Raw genomic sequence first — 14,368 nt, forward strand, 5'->3', positions numbered from 1 at the left:
ATTAAGTATATTTGCCCAGGGCAGCAATTTCCATGCTTTTGCCTCTAGGTCCACATCTTGCAGCAAGTCTGGTAAGATCATTTCAGCTTTTAGAACACCCCCTCTCCCCAAGCGTTGAGCAAACTTCAAACCAACCACAAGTACACTGAGCAAAACCAAAGTTGTTCAAGCAGGAACACTGGAAGGTTGTCCAGTCTAAGTATGCGTACAACTGAATGACTGGCAGAAGTAGAACTGTCATAACCCAGCTTGTCTCACCCTGCTATGACAAAAAGCAGTTCAGAATGCATATTTCAGGCACAGGAATAGGAGCAAGTGCCCCAATTACCTCTTCTCTAAACCTTTTCCTCTTGCTGCATGGAGGTTAGAAAGAACAGAGTATCAATTAGAAATGATACACAGATTAGAAAGATCAGAGTATCAGTTGCACATGATGCAACAGAGACGCTACTTTATATGCACAGACCTTGCAAATGCAATCAGAACTGAGTTTACAATCATTTGTTTTCCTGGCAAATTCATGAACAGAAGCATTGTCATAATCTACATATAATGGAAAGGTAGACCTTATTTGTAGTTTTGCAAACTGAAAAAAAAAATTATTATTTATTCTGTCAGTTTTCAGACATAAACACAAACCATAAGACTCTACCATCAAGGTGCTCTCCACACTTAAGTCTATGTTTTACAGACAAGTTGGTCCACAAGCAGCTTAAAATAAGCTGTATGCTGGCAGATCAGAACACACCAAGTGACAGACTGGGCAGTCACCTGATAACACACCTAGTATCCAGTTCATTCATATTTTCCTCTCTCCTTATGTCTTAAGCATGTATTAGATAAGTCACTAAATCTAGTATCAAAACACCAGCTACTCTTTTTTAAAAAGTTGACTGAAACAGAGTTTCAAATGTATTTATTTCAAATATCCCTCAGTGAGAAAACTATACTGTCACATTCTTTACAGGCCCTGGAAGAACTCTGCTATACTCCCAAATGCTTAGCAATTAATAGTTTACATTTGGCCTACACTATTATTTTTTCAAGATACCACAGAATAATCCTTCCTATAGTTTCAGATGAAAGAGGAGAGAGAAAGACAAAAGGCAAAAAAAAGCTTGTTGTTATATCTTTAAGAATGGATGGAATAAACAACCTCTGCATCGCGTGGAAAGCTTGCAATGACATCTGTAACACCTCAAGAAAATGTTTTTATTCAAGAAGCTATTTGACCGATTTGTCAGTTCTTTGTTTTAATGAGTCAATTTCAGTTTTCACTTACAGATGAAAGGAGACACTTTTAACCAGCTCTACAACCTAACACTAAGGACACATAACAATAACATATCTAACAGCTAAGCATTGCTACAGAACAAATGGACAAAACCCTAGAACAAAGTAACTCCAAACTCTCATTCTCCTCACTTTCTTCAAAAATACCAGTAAAAATACACTTTGTTGCACATTCATATGATCAGACAAGCTACTTCAAAGTAGAGTTCTTGGAGAATCAAATTAGCTAAGTAGGACAGTTTTACCGCCTGTAAAATAGTACCACCTGTTTTAGCCCTTCTCTCCTCTGAGGAAGGAAGCTCTCTTCTAAAGCTCAAGCAAGAGAGGTTGTCCCCTAAGGGTCCAGCTTCAGCAGCTTTGCTACATCTTCAACAACAGAAGCAACACTATTGGCAGACAGATCACCGAACCATTCAGAACACGGGATTAAACATATGGACATCAGATTAAACAGGCAATCAATTTAGCTATAGACATTCAGACTACTTTGTACACAGTTACAATTTTAGGCTTGTTAATTACAAGAAAAAAGTATTTGAGTACAATTTCCTCTGGGCTTAGTGGACCTCCATCAGTTCCACTGAGGACCGGTCCCGCTTTACAAAGTCAGCGCACTAAATATACTTTCATTGCTTAAGTCCACTCAGACAAATAAATTCAGTAAATTCACTGATAACATGACAAACTCACCTCATCATCACTATCTGATGTCTCAGAGTCTGAAGATGCTGTAGGTTTGCTCACAGGTGGCTCCTTCTCTTCAGAGTCACTGCGTTTCCGTTTGGCCAGTGACAAGAGCTCCTAGTGTAAAAAAAACCCCATACATTTATTTTAAAATGATGTCACTAGTTTTACCAATTCAGGTCACTGCATATACACCTCCTCTGTGATATTTGAGCATTTCTCAGTATCATGATTATCCCCACAGACTAGGGAAGAAAGAATACAAATGTTTTTAGACGCATATGTGTGCATATGTATGTGTACATATACATACACACACAGTTTTAATACAGATGAATGCTGGAAAAGGATTTTGAAGATAACAAATCATAAGTAGCAAGTATTACTACCATTACTTTCTTGAGATGAACATCATCACAAGTTACTTTCAGAATCGTGTCCACGGCTGTGGCTTTTGGAGTGGGCAACAAATTAAGAACACCGACTACACTGTGTAGCATTAACTCAAAAAGCCAAAAGCCTCTAAAGAGTCTCGTGCAAACATCTTGAACAGTTCTTTCTCTTATTTTTTAAAAACATTTTTGTAGTGTCCTTTAAGAGGAAGATACTTTGTTACCACCACAATGTCATGGCTGATATATTTAGCTAGTCTATTCAATTCCTTTTCACAGCCCCTAAATACCCCAGAATGCACTTAAAGCTTTGGATATACAGAGAACAGGCATCAAGCTCAAAGTTTGTCAAACTAAATAAAGCTGCTCTCCTTCAAAAGGAAGCACCCTCAAAGGCAACACACAGAAGCACAAAGAACTAAATGGCTCACAAATAATCTCACCATCTGCTGTTCATAGCTTCTTCAGATGACAGCAACGGTAGTATAAAATAAACACATTTCTGAAGCTGCACTACTGTCTATGTAGTCCACGAAACATACTGTATTCTTGAAAGTTTTACTCTGGGGCTGATGAATCTTAGCTCTGAGCAGAAGACACACCAACTTCTGCAGTCTTGGGAAGACAGTACTAGACAGGTTTACATGAGTTTCAGAACCGAAGATTCTAATCCATATTGCTGTGGAGATAATTTAGCATCTGAAATGAGAATATAAAAACTGCAGAAACCAACGGCCTAGGCTACTTCCCCTAGGAAATCTTCCCCTAGTAATGGCATTTTACAAGTCTGTCTCTGAAGACAACTTGCAACATCAACAGAACATATTTATACAGTACAAAGTTCTCTTGAGGAAGCTCCTGATGTTTTCTATAATTGTTTTCTAGAATTTCCCCCTAACAACTGTCTTTGAACAGTCCTTCAGCCCAGATTACCTGCCTGTGTGCTATCTGGGAACATTTACCCCTACTGTTATTCCAAACAATTTTCCTTTTTTCTTTCTACTCTTGTTCTTTCTGTTTTTCAAGACACTGTATTCAAAAGGCTCCTACTTCTTTGGTTCAACAAGCCAAGATTGCTACAGAAAGCTGTCAAACATTTAACCTACAGGGACCTCACTCGGCATACTCTCAGTTAAATCACAACACAAAAACGTCTTTTATCCCTGTACACACAGGCCCCTGCTGCTATAGTTGCTACAAACAACACCATGGAGGAGGAAGCATAGACGTGCAGCTTTGATGCCACCACCTACTATCCCAGGTACAACTGCAGAAGCATGTTTTCAGTGAACAAGGGAACAGATGCAGAAGCAAGCAGCTATTCCTACCATCATCGTTCTCCTTCCCTGATCCAATCAAGGACTAGTGTGACTCTCTGTAATTTTCAGGCTCTGAAGCAACTACAGAATTACCGTACCAGCAGCAAAAAGCTGACAGCCCTAGAGATGCAGTAAGATCACCAACATCAGGGCATACTCCACTCCAATAGATTTGCCTAATAAAGTCTCCTATTTTGACTTTTCTAAGGCTCCAAGAAGCAAAACTATTCTCAAGTGTTTGGGAGGTTTTCTTTTGGCAACATACCAACACCTACTGTATAAGAAACCCTTAAGGTCCAGCACATAAATCACATCAGATAGGTGATCAGTACATTTAACCAGGCAAAGTTCCTCAGCAAACAAGCGCTGCCATACAAACCATAACATACTTCACCTATAAGGTCTTTATTTACCATTTATATCACATCACCAAGGACTGCTACCCGGGGAAGATAAGAAGCCGTTGCAGGAAGCCCCCTGCAAAGCAGGGGACGGTGCCTTTAGAGCTCTGACACGACTAAATTGATGCCAGACATCACACTTTCACTCCCGGGAGAAGCCCTGAAGATATATAACTACTTCGCCTTGCTACACCAGCAGGCTCCCAATTTCGAGCAGCCCCCACCGACGGCGGCGGCGGCACTCAGCCCGCCGTAACGACCCCCTGGAGACCCGCCAGCCCCGACGGACAGCGGCCGGGGGCGGCAGGATCCGACGCGCTGCTCCCCCGAGCGAGTCCCCGGCGGGCGGCGGAGCCGGGAAGTTGCGGCTCCGCGCTCCCGCTTCCCCCCGACGGCGGCGGGCCGGCAGCCGGGCCCGCTCCCGCGCGGCGGCATCGCCCGGCGGCCCCGCCAGCGCCCGCCGCCAGCCCCGCTCCGCCGCCGCGGGCCGAGCCCCGCCAGGGCAGGCGGGGCGGAGCAGGCCAGGCTCCCGCCCGCCGCGAGCGGGTCCCTCTCCGGCGGCCCCGGGACCCCCGCGCGGCGCGATCCCGCCCGCCGCAGGGGGCCGCGGCGGCGGGAGGATGGCGGCGCCGAGCCCGCGGGGGGCGGAGAGCCCAGGCCCCGGGGCCGGGCCTCCCGCCGCGCCGCGCACCTGGTCCAGGTTTTCCTCGCTGCCGCTGTCCTCGGTGTCGGAGTCGATGAGGACGCGGCCTTTCCGCTTCTTCACCATGGCGGAGCCGGCCCCCGCCGCCGGCGGGCCGGCGCGGCGCGGCGCTGCACGGCACAGCACGGCACGGCACGGCACGGCGCGGCGCTGCGAGCGGCCCGGCCTGCCCCGCGCCGCCCGCCCGACCGGGACACAAAGGGCACCGAGCATGCGCAGCGCGCCGCCCCGCCCGCGGGGGAGGGGCCGCACCGTGACGGGCGCCGGCGCGGGGCGGGGCGGCGCGCACGTGCCGGGGGGCGGGGCCGGTCCGGGGGCGGGGCTGCGGGGACCGCCCAAAGCGGGGGCGCTGCGCGCTGCCCGCGCGGGCCGGCGGCTGCCGGGGCCGCTGTGAGCGAGTGCGGCAGTAATGGGCAGGATGATGCTGCTTTGTAGCGCGCGTCGGAGAATCAACGAAAATTGCAATACGCAAGGCTTGACTAGCCAGAAGTTAAAAATTGACTTCTGGCCGCCTGTTGAGAGACAGTCTGGTCTCTCTCTGCACACACAATATGAAGTACGCTTCTAGCAGGTCGCTCTTACAACAGCTTAACGTACAGCATTCCTATGCATATTATATGCCGAGGAGATTTTTTGCTGTGTTTTATAAGCGTGCTAAATCAGTTCCTCCAGGTAATTCTGAAGAAGCTCGTAGCCTATAGCTTAACCTGTTAAGGTAAACTACAAGTTAAATGAAAAACATATGTAACTGATGTGTAATGTACATGGGAACACAGAATGTAAGAGGCCGGAAACTGTACCACTAGGATGGCTAAGGATGGATGTTTTAAAATTTGTCAGCTCAAAATCGAAACAAGTTCCCTTTATTGATTTAAAATATATGCATAAGCCTGGCATACGTGGAGGATAGCATACGTGTAGGGTAGCAGCACATGGCAAAATCGGTGTTTGAGTCTGTCCTGGTAGGTGGTGACATCAAAAAAAGTAAGCTAATAATTATGTTTGTGTCTACCTGCTTGTAATCCTTGGGAGTAAAAGCTTTTAATTGCAGTTTGATGATTGTTGAGCTGACGGTGGTGATTAAAAGCAAGCAGGACCTTGGATTTCCAAAGCTCAGCTAACCAGTGGAATGCGTGAGAAAATGCAGTAAAGTAAATCAGAAGATATTCCAATGTGCCACATAAAAAGTAAATTTATAATGAAAGGAAGGAGGTAACACCAAGGAGGAGAAGTCGCTAACCAAAGAGGACCTGGGGCACCCAAGAAAATGACCAGAATGCGGCTTTTGTGACAGGCACCTTCCTAAGGGACTGGGGGTGTTTAGCAGTCCCACCCCACACTGAAGACACGCTGCAAATAAACTGGTCTGCGCTCGGGCGCCGACGGGGCCCCGAGTGGGAGTGCTGCGGCCTGATAGGGGAGGCCGCTCCGGCCCGCCCGGAACCCGCGCGCCGCCGCCGCGTTCCCCGGCGGGCCCGGAAGCGCCGGACCGGCGGCAGCTGAGGCGAGACTACGGCGGGACGTCGGCTACCGAGTGGAGGGGGTGGGGAGCTCCGGATCCGTCCCGAGCTGAGAGCGGGGGCGGCGGGGGACGGCTGGGCGCGGGGCCCTGCCCGGGGGGGCCGTTGGGAAGGGGCGGTTGGGCGCGAGGCCCTGCGCGGGGGGGCCGTTGGGAGGGGGCGGTTGGGCGCGGGACGGTTGGGAGGGGACGGCGGTTGCTGTCTGCCCTCTGCCGCTCAGCACTCGGGGGAAGCGAGGGCAGGGCCGAGCTGGGCAGGCAGTAGTCTGCCTTGGGAGGACGGAGGAGCGCGGGTTTCCCCCAGCTGTGCCTTCTCTCGTTTGTGTTTCGGGGGAATTTCTAAGCAGGGCTCAGAAATGGTGCTGGGGTGGGAGGGGGGGGGGAATGGATCACCTTCCGGGCAGGATAACTTCCTGGACGACTTTTATAGGGTTCACTCGCGGCCGGCGGGTGTGGAGGAGTGTGCCTGTGTTTTCCTTTTGAGAAACTTGCCTCCTATCTTGCTGTGCGTGAGAGAGGAAACATGACTTCCTTCAGCGTAGTTTTAGGCCACAGCGCACAGCTTAGTCTGTAAGAAATCAAATATGGAAAATCACGTTTGGAGTGAAGGAAGGTATTTGGCAGATAGGAAGAGAATAGAACATGGTTTGCCACGAGTCCTTTTGCAGCGCTGGCTAATGTGTGGCTTGTTACTTGCAGCTTAGATGTGTTGTGATCGGGTGACAGGCCACAATAAGACATTTAGCAAGTGTTGCTGGAAAATAGTATAGCACTACCACTACAGCTAGTCCAAGATGTGGACTGATTATTATAATTGATCTAGCTTCCTGATGCTTGCTTCGCTGTGGAAAGCAAGCTTCATCTGTTAGCTCATATTGCAAGAGAAAGAAGTTTAAAAAGGGGGGGCGGGAGACAGAAAAGGACAGGAACTTCCTACTGCTGTTCCACAGCTGCGGTAACAGAATTATGTGGGACTTCAAAGCTCAGAAGATTTTATGAGTGAAGGGGGGAGTGAGTGTATTTTTTAATTTAAATATTCTTAATGAGAATGAATAGGTTAAGGGGTCCAATAAGACACTTCTATAAATTGTCTTGAGTGACTCCTTTCTTAAAATCTTTGAGAGTTTGAACTGATTTGGCATTGTTTTTGGATTTATTCTGTAGCAAAAACAAACAAACAACAAAAAACCCCAGGCAACTAGTGAGTGTAATCTTATGAGCTGGAGATATAACAGCCTCTATACACAGTGTTGAATATTAAGGCTCTCCATTATCAATTAGAGAATAACTGTGGCATGGCCATTCCAAACAGCAGTGACACAGAGCAAAACGAAGAAAAGATTTTCAGATTTTTCAGTGCTTTATTAAAAAATAGTTGAAATGCAATCTTTCCTTTTAATTTTTTTGGTCATTTTAATTCTTTTCAGGACTTTTTTAATCCTAAACTAGACACACTGAGGGGCCATTCTGTCCCCTCAAGATGGAAGAAGGATGTACTATGATTGCTGCGACTGCATTTTCAGATGCATAATGTATGTTATCATCTGTGACTGTCAGCTGACACTGTCATTGTAGTCCATGTGGCACTAGGGTCTAGCTGCTGTGACTTTGTCATTTTATTGCAAGGGATAATACTTTCTAGCTGTGTAGGTGCCATCTTTTAAAAATATTTTTTTGTAAGACTGTTTTTGCTACTAATACTTGTAATACCTAAACTTACTTATAGTGAATGAATGAAGGAGGATTGGGGTTTTTTTTTCCTGTTTTCAATTTTATTTCATCTATTTGACTTAGTTTTTTCCTATTTCCATGGGTCACCGTGGGGAGAAGACATAGGGCAGAAATCACTAAATAAACTAGAGAACTGAACAAATGTAATACTTGAAATTATTTTTGATTCCTTTTTACAATGGGTTAGATTTCTAACTGATACTCTCTTTAAAAATCAGTTTTACAAGCATTCAATGTGTAATTTTTTTTATCTACTCTTTTTCATTGAAGGTGGAGACAAGCTACAGTAACTAAAGTAAGATACCTGTGGATATTAATTTTGTTGTTAAATTAATTGGAAGCCTGATAATTGCCTTACCGGAAGTGAATCCTTCAGCTTTACCACTATGGCTCTGACTGTTACTTTGCTGAGCAGTGCTTTCATACACAGTAGATGCTGCAGGCACAGAGTCTTGTATCCTTTTCTTGGACCTCTCCTCACTGATTCTGTGTCAAAATTGTACAGCAGCTACAGGAGGCCAGGGTCACTGCCGGAAAAAACACCGTCTTGGCAAAAGTTTGATTTCAGTTTCAAGAAGGGAGTAGATGTCTTAAAGACTCAACTAGGATTGCTGAAGAAGGAGACTAAAGATCATTTAATAGGACCTGAAGGCCGCCCACTCAATGAGTACATGTTAGAACAAACAAGGGTGGTGTGGGTATTTCGGAGCCAAGAAGATTTAAATAAATGGGTAATTTCCTCTGACGTAGAGATCGGAGGGAAAAGTGAAGTCTACTTAAAATTGGGTAGGAATAACCAGGCTGCTCTGCTATATGGGACCCTCAATACTGAAGTACCTCGTGATGGGGAGACAAAATACAGTGGATACTGTAGTATGAGATCCAAACCACTAGTGGTAAGTACAGCTGAACATTTGTTATTTAATCAGAGAAAACTTTTCTGTAAGGAGAACAGGAACAGAGAGAGCTTTTGGTGACGTTCTCATCCTCGTAAGGACAAACAGCCTGCTGTTTGTTGCAGTCCTCACCCTCAGGAACATTAGATATACCTTCACCAGTCCCTTCACGGGTGTGAATGCTGCTGTATCCTTTGACCTGGAATGAACTTAAACTTTTTCTCAGATTTGGTTCTCTTTTCTTAGAAGAGGAATATCTTATGTTTAATCATTTAGTACTGTACAATAGGAAATCTGCTCATTAATACAGGCCTGAACGCATTATCCTCATAAATGATCTGTAATGAGGCTTTATATCCAGAATTGGTATAATTAAAATAGATGAGTCTTTCTAAATTTGAAGTTAATCGAATGTGTCGTGAGATAAAATTTCCTGAGCTTTAACTCAGCCCATTCATCAAGCTCTTGTTTTAGGTGAATGAGCTAGTCTTTTTTTTCGCATAGAGACAAAAGTGTTTTGAAATGTACTTTTTAAAGTACTAATAGATATCAGAAAAAGCAGGAAACAAATCTCTGGGAGCTCTAAATTGAGCAAAACAGAACCAGAAATGCATGTGCTTACTGTTTATACTGCTGTTTTCCTTTTTTTTAAAACATCTTTAAAAAGCAAGACAACATTTTGACTCGGTGTATAAGATACTTACCTTTTTTGGTCTGTTTTGTTGTCTGTGACTTAACACAAGAACACAGGTAAAAACTTTTTCTGAGCTAGAAATTTGGAGAACAGAGAATATGATCAAGCAAAATCAATGGGAGAATGATAGGTAGATGAACACTGGTTAAAATGGCAACACTGGATCAGGGGAGCAGAACACTAGGTTGAATCTCATCTGAGTTAAATTCCCAGGACTGCTACTGACTTGGGCAAATATGACTCAATCTTTCACCTCCTAACTCTAAAGTAGCGGAGGTATCAGTCTGTCTTTACAATACAGTTTGAGGTCAGAGGATGAAGACATAAATACAAAGTCTGGGGCAGGGGGTTGCTTGTTGTTATTTTTGGTTTCGGTTGGGTTTTTGTTTAAGTAAAAAGCCTCAAAACTGGCAAAAGCACAGAATCAATACAGCCCTTGTATTACTGTATTGATTATCACTGATCATATTTCCTGTAAGATGAGTTGATAAAAGGAGGGTTGAGAGGTAACCATAGCACTGCAAAATAGAGGGAAAAACCTCTGGATTTTTGGTGCCATTTTTGACTTGGCTTAAGCAATTTTGGCTGAGAATAGCCCTGCCACCTTCAATTGCTGCAGTGACCTCAGTAGAAGTTTCTGAAGGTTCTTGGATCTGCTTATGTGCAGATTGCAATACCAGAACTTTTAAGATCTTCAGTAAAAAATTCAGATGAGAATTAGATATGCCTGTAATCCATATCATTATGCACAGTTAATGACAAAAGATGTTGGAAAACTTATACATGGTTTCAGTACTCAAGTCAGTCTTTAGTAAGGGAAGTTATCACAGGGAATAAGTTATTCCATTTCTTCAGTTTCATGCAGCTTCCTCTGAATAATCTAGTACTGACACAGAGTATTAAACTTAATGAACTGCAGGCCTGATCCATCACTGTAGCATTTTTGTGCTTGCCTGATAGGGAATTTGGTCCTAGGAAGGAGGTATCATGTCTGATAGTTACACTGCTGTGATTTATAATTAAAGCATGGGTCTTTAGAGTGATGATACTGTATGTTGTGGGCTTTAATACAGTGCTGAAATTCAGTGAGATCAGTGACTAGTATGATGAAAGAGTAACCCAGTTTCTGCTACATCACAGTAGATATTATTTGAAATAAGAACAAGAGAAGTGATCAAAGCAGCAGCACTCTGTTTTTCATAATGAAAATTCTCATTCAAGGGTTAAACAGGAATAATATTATTTATTAATGTTTTGTAGGGATCTTTTGCTAAGAAGAAATATTATGACTGGTCAAACTTCAATAGTCTGTATTTACGTGTCCGTGGTGATGGCAGACCTTGGATGGTAAACATTTCTACAGACCCCTACTTCTCCCATCACAAAGATGATCTGTACAACTACTTCATGTTCACCAGAGGAGGGCCATACTGGGAAGAAATAAAGGTAAATTAATGACTCTTCCAGTAAATCTAAAAAAACATTAACTTTCTTAAATATGTTATTGTTCTAGAGGTTTCTGAAACAAAGAGAGTCCAAGGGTTCTGACCCTACTTCTTTGAAATAGTAATTCTTTCAACAGTCATAGTTTGTTTCCATTTAAATATGTAGTCTATTCAACAGTGCTTCTGTTACACAATGACTAATAATCCTGTACAACAGCTAGAAACATCCATCATGGAACAGCATGGGACTGGGGCGAGCTACAAGGGGTTAATGAAAGAATTACTCTGACCCATTTCTCTCTGGCTGTTCTATGTACCTGAATGGTGTTGCTACCAGATGTAGAAAGACAGTTATTTTATTTAGTAAAGCAGGCTTTTCTTTTTAAGTTTTTATTTTATGTACTGTTGACACTGAAGTCTCTATTTTTTTTGCTGTCAGATTCCATTCTCCAAATTCTTTCTCTCCAGTCGAGGAAGAATCCAGGATGACCAGCATCCTCTCTGGTTAGACAAGGCAAGTTTTCTATAGGTCTCATCTCTGTGAAATTTCCCTTATTTTGTCACAATATAGCTAACTGAGAAATCTTTGGGACATCTAATGTTTATGATTTTAAAAATGAAGAGTTTTCCCCCACCCCTGTTATATGGTACTTTTTTTGTGTGCTTATCTTTGCCTTTAGATTATCCTACTTTGAGGTTATAATGTCAGTTTACTCCTGAGTAGCTCCAACTTATTTGGCTTTTTAAAAAGCCTTTCTTTTTTTTTAATCTGATCAAAGTGATTGAGAAAACTAAAATGTGAGTTGACAAAGTACTGTCAAAAACAGTAAAAGTAGATATCTATCATAAACTTCCTTCCTGACGGAAGACTATAAGGGATATTACAAGATTTTACATGAGGATATGCGTAACATCAGCCACCTTGATGGTGAGCAGTAAACTGATGTATTTATAGTAGGAACTGTTTTAGTTTCATCAGACTTTGTAGTCCAAGTATTAAACAAATGTGTTGTGTGTTTTTTTTAAATTATTTCTGCAAATAGGTAGATTCATTTCACTAATTAGGGGATACATGTGGGAAGAAATTGTTTCTGTATCTGTGGGTTTCTTTTTTTTCCTTGAGGAAATGACTTGAGGAAAACTTCCGTATATAACTGAGGGCAGCCTAATACCCAATGACTATCAAAAGAAAAACAGTGAACATTAGGAATATGTTAGGGGAGAAAAAAATGACCCATTACTTGAGTCAGTGTTAGAGTCACCTAGAATACTACATTCAGATTCCAATTGCCTTAACAAAAATATAATTTAGGAAAAAGAGGGAAATTATATAAAATATAAAAGACCTATGATCAAATACAAGCACTGAAGAACTTAGCAGGATTTGGAGTATACAATTCAATCAGAATGGTTAATGAAAATATAAAACTACCTTGGGTGTTTTAAAATGTTTACCAGGAGTTAAGGGGATAAAATGGTACTTGATCTAAGCATCCCCCACACCTAACTTTCATCCCTTGTTGTCTTATGCTTAGTATTTCTCGGACAGAGTAATTATAATTCCTGTAAAAGTCATGAACTTGGTATTTCTCATGTGATATATAGTTTTACCAATGCATTTTCAGAAGCCTATAAATAGGGAAAGCAGCGTGAAGTCAGTTAAGGTATATTACAGAGATCTTGATAAAACATTTCAGTCTCTCATGTTACTCTCTGTTTTCCCAGTACCCAACCACAGGAAACATAGGGTGGGTAAACAGGAATAAAAAGGCAGGAAATAGTCATTGTATCTAGGATTCCTAAAGGAGTAAATTCCTTAGAGCACAGAGTTTGGGTGACTCCCATAGTCATTTGAAACAATAAGAAGCAGAGGGATGTAGCTTTAAACACTCTTTAGGCTGTACATGCTAAGAGGCAGATTGCAGAGTTTGGTTCTGAGGAAGATAAAGCAGTTGAAATACTAGAACAATCTAAGAGAGATGTCAATGTGTTTAATTCTTTTTATCTTTGTTCTATTATTTACTTAGCATGCATCTGCAATATGTACTTATTTCCAATAAAATTCCTGTGGTTAAAGTTGAATAATCTGACACATTGTAAGAATTATTTTTCTGTATATATGGCATCCTTAAAATCATGGATACAGATCAGACTTGCACTTCTAGCAGAGCTTGTGGGTACCTAGGATTTAATAGATGCTCCTCCACTGAGTTACATGATTTGTTTTGAGAAATGATAATGCTAGAGGAGTGGTGATGTGCAATAAGCAAGAAAGCTTTCTGGCAAGCCACAGGCTAGTAGGAAGCATGCCTGAGCCACAGGGATTTTTATGGAATTTATTACGGTTAGAATGAAAAGTATTTTTAAACAAACTTGCAGGGTAGTGGCCATAGACTTTTGTAAAAGATCAAAGTGTTAGACATTGCATTTGATTTCAGCATTATTACAAACACTATTCTAATGTATACATTTTTAAATTAGATTAGTACCCTTGGATTCACACTGGGAGATAAAGTAGATGGGCCATTCCAGCTGGAGATTGATTTTATTGGCCTGATCAATGACAGAGCTCATACAGAAGAATTTGCATATGAGACATATGAAAGGAATCCTCGAGTCTAAGATGTCTTGGTGTCCTTTGGAGTATACTTCAGCTGCTTAATTTTTAACTCTCCTTAAACTATGAGTTATAACAATTTGAAGATTATATAAATACTAAAAAGTTAAATGCATGAACTGTTGTCTGTAGTAATCTGACCCTAACCCTGGTGTTGGCATCTTCTAGCTGCCAAACGCCAAATCCTAGAGAGACTGTACATGCATGGACTGGAATGGAACATTGCCTGAGACAAGTTTTGATACACATTTACAAAGTAGTAACTGTTGACTGTAAAAGGTGGCTTCTATCTGACCCTTACAGAAAATAAAACCAATTTGTGAGCTTGTTGTAGCTTTTCTTTGTACCACACCACCTTTGCTTTCTATTACATTATGCTGTTTGTAGACATTGTTTTCCCAGTTTAAAACTATTGCATGTAACATTGTTTTACAACTACACTGAGAATCAATACACTGAGGAACAGTACTGGTGTGACTCAGCCTCTGAAAACAACGATGGCCAGGCCCCAAGTGGAAAGCACAGAAGTACTGCAGCCTTTAAGTTTGACTCATGAATACACAAACAAACAAACAAATGCCTTCTACTGTCAAGCCTGGAAGGGTAGCTTGGGGGGGGGGGGGGGGCTTTTTATTTTAGAGCTGGTGATGATAGCTTTACTTCTTTTCAAGAAC

General features: G+C 42.5%; 2 protein-coding genes across 5 annotated transcripts in view; one reads left to right on the plus strand and one right to left on the minus strand.

The window, feature by feature from the left end:
- RTF1 (RTF1 homolog, Paf1/RNA polymerase II complex component) overlaps nucleotides 1-5,041 on the minus strand; it is a 30,942-nt gene extending 25,901 nt beyond the window's left edge. The window contains exons 1-2 of one of the 2 annotated variants that reach the window (XM_064512622.1): nucleotides 4,781-5,041; nucleotides 1,984-2,094 (exon numbers count right to left, since the gene is read on the minus strand). In XM_064512622.1, the coding sequence (XP_064368692.1) occupies nucleotides 1,984-2,094; nucleotides 4,781-5,005 (336 nt within the window). In that variant the 5' untranslated portion in view covers nucleotides 5,006-5,041. Of the gene's footprint in view, nucleotides 1-1,983; nucleotides 2,095-2,812; nucleotides 3,015-4,780 lie in introns of those variants that run through there. The other variant, XM_064512623.1, reaches the window with a different exon arrangement.
- A 1,127-nt stretch (nucleotides 5,042-6,168) lies between these two features.
- Nucleotides 6,169-14,017, plus strand: NDUFAF1 (NADH:ubiquinone oxidoreductase complex assembly factor 1). 3 transcript variants are annotated; one of them, XM_064512624.1, is made up of 5 exons: nucleotides 6,169-6,296; nucleotides 8,313-8,938; nucleotides 10,893-11,078; nucleotides 11,517-11,591; nucleotides 13,559-14,017. In XM_064512624.1, exons 2-5 carry the CDS (start codon nucleotides 8,429-8,431, stop codon nucleotides 13,697-13,699), a joined length of 912 nt encoding a protein of 303 aa, XP_064368694.1. In that variant the 5' UTR covers nucleotides 6,169-6,296; nucleotides 8,313-8,428; the 3' UTR covers nucleotides 13,700-14,017. The 3 variants fall into 3 exon arrangements, with proteins under 3 accessions (XP_064368694.1, XP_025951638.1, XP_025951636.1); XM_026095853.2 differs by having other exon boundaries at nucleotides 6,194-6,335; XM_026095851.2 differs by lacking the exon at nucleotides 6,169-6,296 and adding an exon at nucleotides 7,733-7,843.
- Nucleotides 14,018-14,368: the final 351 nt, after the last annotated feature.

Source organism: Dromaius novaehollandiae, chromosome 5 (genome assembly GCF_036370855.1).
Source record: "Dromaius novaehollandiae isolate bDroNov1 chromosome 5, bDroNov1.hap1, whole genome shotgun sequence".
Taxonomy (NCBI): Eukaryota; Metazoa; Chordata; class Aves; order Casuariiformes; family Dromaiidae; genus Dromaius; species Dromaius novaehollandiae.

Bases quoted from the DNA above. Each gene is read 5' to 3' on its own strand.
- NDUFAF1 (XM_064512624.1), top strand. From the start codon at position 8,429: ATGGCTCTGACTGTTACTTTGCTGAGCAGTGCTTTCATACACAGTAGA. The intron at 11,079-11,516 runs GTAAATTAATGA...TTTTGCTGTCAG, and splicing joins CATACTGGGAAGAAATAAAG to ATTCCATTCTCCAAATTCTT. The intron at 11,592-13,558 runs GCAAGTTTTCTA...TTTTTAAATTAG, and splicing joins ATCCTCTCTGGTTAGACAAG to ATTAGTACCCTTGGATTCAC.